Source organism: Cupressus sempervirens, chromosome 4 (assembly GCF_028749045.1).
Source record: "Cupressus sempervirens isolate cs-2001-9-10 chromosome 4, ASM2874904v1, whole genome shotgun sequence".
NCBI classification, from domain to species: domain Eukaryota; kingdom Viridiplantae; phylum Streptophyta; class Pinopsida; order Cupressales; family Cupressaceae; genus Cupressus; species Cupressus sempervirens.
The window spans coordinates 711,231,205-711,237,092 of record NC_143121.1 but is presented as its reverse complement, the minus strand read 5'-3'; the positions used below and the strand labels follow the sequence as shown (position 1 = coordinate 711,237,092).

Here is a 5,888-nt window from a genome sequence, read left to right as displayed (position 1 = left end):
GCCCTAACATATAAAACTAACATGTAGGTAACTTAATTTCACTAAAAGAACACTCTAAGACTCAAACAAAGCCCTCTAAAGTCACCCTACACTTGAAATCCAAATTTTAATTTAATTAAAACCTTCATAAGATATTTTATGCAAGGCGATGAAAACTTAAACATTTCTAACTAATTAGGAATAAGGTTGGATGTCTTTTGCCAATGACTCAACCTGACTTGCCATTTAAACACATAACAACACAAGTGTCAAGTGACACTATAAATATACATTTAACATTACAAGTGGCAAATCAATTTTTACAAAAAGGAATCTAACTTAAGACATCCATTCACATTAAGTTCACAAAGTAAAATATTTAACAACGAGGTTAAGATCTCTTCATTAGATCTAACCTTGGCAATCTCAATTAATACAAAGGTATAGTCTTGGTTCTCCATTTTACCATGGATATTTCCTACACACTGGAACCACATATTAGTAGTCCAAGATAAATAAAACATATGCACATATAAATCCTCAATCAATTCTATATTCATAATTGAATAAAAGCATAAGGCATTTCTCAATTGAATAACATTTTTTCATTTCTAACCATTGTGCATATATATTACTACCATTATCGATCTAAACATGATATGACTCTTTTGCAACATTTCATGATTTCCATATATATATATATATATATAATCCATCTAACATTTATATTCAAACAAAATTTCCTACTCATTAATAAAATAACCAACCAGGTACATAAATGTAACTATTCATCAAGCATTATAAATAAGTTCTAACATCATTAAATGATTACCATAAAATAAAGTGTCCCATAGTATCAAATAGTCTGAGTAACAGTCCAAAATAGTCCAACATATAAAAAGGTCTCAAAATATAAAGTATCTACAATGCAAAATATAAAGTATCTAAAATGCAAATAAACTACTATGATATGCTATGATGGGCTAGGGTGAGGCCTCACATTAATGGTAACATAAATTAGCTAAGTGAGATATCATTTCTCATGATACTATCTTTAGATTTCATAATTTTGACAATTATCTCAAGGGCTTAACATTTTCATAACTTCTAGATTGCCTTTATAATTGTCATGGATGGAGAGGCATGAAACATGATATATTTGTCACCATAGGTGGACGGGGTCGATGAGTGATTTCCTTATATATTCTTTAGTCTCATTTGAGGAACTTCCATAGCCATCCTTGTTCTTGTAGAGGAGCATACAACATTGCCTCATATTAAAAATAAATCTTTTTCCACATTTTGGGGTTTCAACAATTGACTTGAAATACTCATGGTTCAATTGATTTAGTGTGTGATCCATAATTTTTTCATAATACTGTAGAGCATCTTCTTTTGTAGAACCTGGGTTTTGATTCATATAGCATGCCATAAATGAGTTTACTTGTCCTCGAGCCTCCTCGGCCTACACAACAAAAGAAAAAGGATCATAATTTTTTTAATTTAAATTACTCATTGTTTATTGATAGTTCAAATAGGATTTCCTTAAACAACACACTCTAATCTTTGACATGCTATAAGATTAGTCATCTAAATTTGGCCTAATAGGTAGTTCTATTTGAAATGCTAGAACTAGTTTTAGTTGGCCCACCTAAGAAATTCATAATTTAAAGTATGCTACCCATCAATAAGTGAGATTATTGATGAGTCATAGGTCTACAAAATAATAATTGAAATTTAACACTTGATAGTTTAAATACCTCAGAAGTTGCAGTATCATTTTTTAGCCGCCATACCAAGGCAACAAGCTGAAAAATATTTGAAGATTCATGTATGATGGGGAGATCACTATCTGTTACAACCTCACCCATTAAAAAGATTGGATGTAAAGCACATGGAATGAGACCCACGGATATACAACGTGTCTTTAGGTATTTTTCCATTGTTGGTATGTACCTAGCTTCTGACCACTCTCTTTCCTTCATCGAGGCATCAACAAACATCTCCCACTGCACTAGCAAGAAGTATATTTACATAAAGTTTTACTACTAAACAATAATTTTTTAAAAAGATGGTCATTTAACTACATACATCTTTTCTAATGTAATGAAGCATATCACGTCCCTGTTGCTTTGTAGCCTCCTTATTTGTTTCATTCACCACTTCATACCATGCTTGGAAGATTATTTTCATATATTCCGGAAGCTCATCTACCAAGGAGGTATCACATCTAAACATAATAAAAGTCTCAAATCAACTTGATTTCACGAAATGTATTTGGCTAGGAATTATGAAATCACCTAGAAGATATTATATCTAAACATAATAATAAGCTTTTATAAACTTGGTTATAGGAAATTAAAAAATTACCTCTTTATAGCTTCTCTAAAAGTTATCAACTCTTCCATTGTTCCATAAGTATCATAAATATCGTCCATCACCAATACCAAAGAACCAATTTTTGTGAAGTTAATTCTGCACATTGAATACTCTGGCTCAAATGTTCCTACAGAAAAATATGTCTCTACAATCCTTTGTCGAACAAAGTCCACTTCTGTCATCCGTGACTTTTTCCACCAACTATAAAATACAACATATAAAAAACATGGTTACAATTTAATTAAATTATTATGCAGTAAACAAATTTTTAAAAATAGTATCTAGTTTTATATTACTAACCTTGAGAGAAGTTTCAATTCTGCCTGATGCAAAGATTGTTCAATGTTGAAATATAATTTGGCTAATTCCATGCAACAAGAATTATGAACATATGGCGTGCTGTTGAAATAAAAAAGAAACCTAAGATATGAGAGGATGAACGATCCAATGTTTATAAAAATATAAGGAAAAAAATTATAAACATACTCGAATAGCGTTTTCCTAAGTTGTGCATGATTATTGTCGTAAGCATCAATGTAGTCCCTTGCCTCTAAGATGGAGATACTTAGATGCCAAGAATACTCCAGCACATCTTCTGTCTGAAAACATATGCAATACAAAATTTAAATCAGGTAAAATCTATTTCTTTCTTTTTTTCTCCACTTCTAACAATAGATAACAATAATAGATAATGATGTGATGAAAACATATACTATTGGATTAGAAAAGCAAAATTTTCAAAGATAATAATGTTTGAATACCTCTTTAGCAATCTTCTCATTGCATAAAATATTCTTTGTGTTTAGTGATTCTTTCAGATACTTAGAAGAAAACATTCTAGCTTCATCCATAATCTTTTCTCCAGGCAATGCAAGGTCAGAAGCTCTACGCAGATTCAATATACTTCTATGCTCTATGTGTCTCTGGCCACAACTGGTGAAGAAGCACCCATTTTCATCTTTGAAATTATTTATCACCTCTGAGATTTTATCCATGTCAGTATTATAAATCAACACAATTTGATAATAATGAAAAACTAAACTGTATCAATTTCAGTTTTTTCACCTGAGGAGACTTTGTATCCATGGACCCTAAGAGTTCGGAGTCCTAGTGATGTAGTATTCAGATCTGGAAATAAGCTCTCTCTACCATATCCAATACCCTTTTCACTCCAATATCTGCTCCATATTTATCATCGTAAGAAATTTAAGATGGTTTCAATCAAGACAATATGACTATAATTATAAACACACTTATAGTTAAGCACATACTTACCCATAAACATAATCTAGAGCTATTTTGATTTCTTCTTTGAAATGTCTACCTATTCCAAGACGCTCGATATTGTCAACCAGTGAAAGTCGTTCAAGCAAATCGACTGGATATAAGCATGGCACTGTTTCACAAAATGCATTAAACTGTTTAGCATCAAAGAATGAGTGTAGCAGTTCTAGTCTAAGAATCAATTACTAGTAAATGATGACTACAAAAAAAAACTAGAAAATGCAACATACCACACCCAGTAAATTTGTTCATGAGATTATTCAAAAAGCTAAAGCATCTCTCATCCCCGCTATTTATAAGTACACACGCAGTGGAAGCAGGTGAGCCAAGAAAAGACCCATCTTTGCTCTGGAACACCATTATCTTTTTCCAATCAATTATTTCCTCGAGCCCTTCCAGCGCATTCAGCATGTTTACTGGAATATCTCGCTCTTTGGAGATACTGCAAGTAAGTTGAATTATAAGAAAAAAGAAAGTGTAAACAGAATCAGACTTTTATACAACATTTAAGCTTGAAAGAAGTGAAGACAATTCTTATTATTTAAGATTTTTAGTCTACGAATCAAGTCTTAATAAATAATATTTTAACTGTCTGCAAAAGCATTAACAAATCTATTACTCTGTGAGAAGCGCCGCTCGCTTGTTCATCAAAGAAGCATTATCACACAGGAGACTCAGCCCCAGAGATTCAGCCTTTTTCATCAATGCGGGAAAGATTATTTCAAAATCTGGAGACAAGCTTTCTTCTTTTTCTAGTGAATTCAGATGATCTTGAATGAAACAAACACCTGCACATGATGAAAACAAAGGCATTCAATATCAATATTGAAATACTAAAGACCACAACATCATAATAATAATAATTTACCCAAACATAAATATAACCTTTTTCTACGTTAGCGTGTCCTGTATTCCAAGTGAGAAGGGCAACAAGAGAAGCTAGAGTACAAAGCAAACGATCGCATAAGAGAAACGTTGAAGGAAGCCCCCATGAACCATCCTCCAGCTGGTTGGTGATAAGCCATTTTATGGCTTGAGGAAAATGTGGAGAGTTAGATCCATCCTGGGCAGGAACCATTGCAACCCAGGCGGTATCATAAGCTGATGGACTAATTTCTCCATGTTCAAGAGCGCTGAACATTTCTTTTACCTTCACAACCAGACTATCGGCCCACTGTTGGTACGAAGGAGCCTGCAAGGAAGAAATATCATTTTCCACAATCCATTTTTGATATGGACATTTCAGATCATATTCTCAAATTAATAGATCCTATTAAAAAATGTTACATAATCGATCTCAGAGATATTACTGATAAAAACTGGACTCTTACTTGATGATATGGTGTGTTGAGAGACTGCAGAAAATCATCGCTCCACACATCACCGTGATAATTGGCAGTCCGCCGAGGGACAGAAGATTTGATGTTATCAGCAACCAAAGTCATCGTTCTGACAGAAGGAGTTGCTTGGGGAATGCAAGAAACCCATCGTTGTGATCTGTAATTCAGTGAGCGTTGCTGGAAGGGTTTGTTAAGGACAAATATACTCCTTTTGTAGAATGAATCAATGCAAATTCCAGCCATTGAGCACTAACAAGCTCCTTAACAAATTAAGCACAAGAAATTGAGATGGGTGACTATACCAAATGGGTGGAATAAATAGGAAAGCGTTTGCAATGGTATAAATGATTTTTCAAAGTCTGAACAAATATTAGATGGCGAGACTACCACATTTGACTCCAATATGCTTAAATCTGATTTGTTGTTTCAACAACACGTTTTCATCCAAGCTTAAGTAGCCATTGACCCAAATATACCGGCTTGGTACATGGGGAAGCAGACCCATGGAAATAGCCATTGCTAATCAAGATACCCATTTATTAAATTATAAACAAATGGAACGTTTTGTTGAAAGCCTTACTCAAGAAGGGCCGCTGAATTCCCAGAAACAGAGGTCGCCGAAGTGTAGATAGCTGACCAGTCCCGCTAATATTCCCCCAACGGACACATTCCAATATAAGATACCCATTTATTAAATTATAAACAAATGGAACGTTTTGTTGAAAGTCTTATTTAAGAAGGGCCGTTGACTTCTAATGTAGGAACAATTAGTATAGTCAATTGTTGTTGGCTAATTTTGAAACAAAATGTACCAAAGACAAAAAAAGGTTAACCATGATTCTTTTAGAGATTCACATAAACATAATGAAATTTTTTCAAAAATTTTGATATTTTCGATCACAAAAT

The 5,888-nt window shown here is 33.2% G+C and overlaps 1 protein-coding gene across 1 annotated transcript; it reads right to left on the bottom strand.

The window, feature by feature from the left end:
- Positions 1 to 1,141: 1,141 nt before the first annotated feature.
- Positions 1,142 to 5,225, bottom strand: LOC149563256 (taxadiene synthase 1, chloroplastic-like). Its single transcript, XM_089823992.1, has 13 exons — positions 4,974 to 5,225; positions 4,528 to 4,834; positions 4,262 to 4,430; positions 3,873 to 4,084; positions 3,634 to 3,754; positions 3,424 to 3,536; positions 3,120 to 3,337; positions 2,845 to 2,957; positions 2,659 to 2,757; positions 2,350 to 2,559; positions 2,071 to 2,209; positions 1,740 to 1,988; positions 1,142 to 1,444 (listed from the first exon to the last, which is right to left on the bottom strand). The coding sequence occupies exons 1-13, from the start codon at positions 5,223 to 5,225 to the stop codon at positions 1,142 to 1,144; spliced, it is 2,505 nt and encodes an 834-aa protein (XP_089680118.1).
- Positions 5,226 to 5,888: the final 663 nt, after the last annotated feature.

What these genes read in the sequence shown, in the direction of transcription:
- LOC149563256 (XM_089823992.1), bottom strand. Translation starts at nt 5,225, where the DNA reads ATGGCTGGAATTTGCATTGATTCATTCTACAAAAGGAGTATATTTGTC. An exon ending in GCTCTAGATTATGTTTATGG is followed by an intron (nt 3,537 to 3,633) that starts GTAAGTATGTGC and finishes AATATGGAGCAG; the next exon opens with ATATTGGAGTGAAAAGGGTA. An exon ending in TTTAGAGAAGCTATAAAGAG is followed by an intron (nt 2,210 to 2,349) that starts GTAATTTTTTAA and finishes TATTATGTTTAG; the next exon opens with ATGTGATACCTCCTTGGTAG.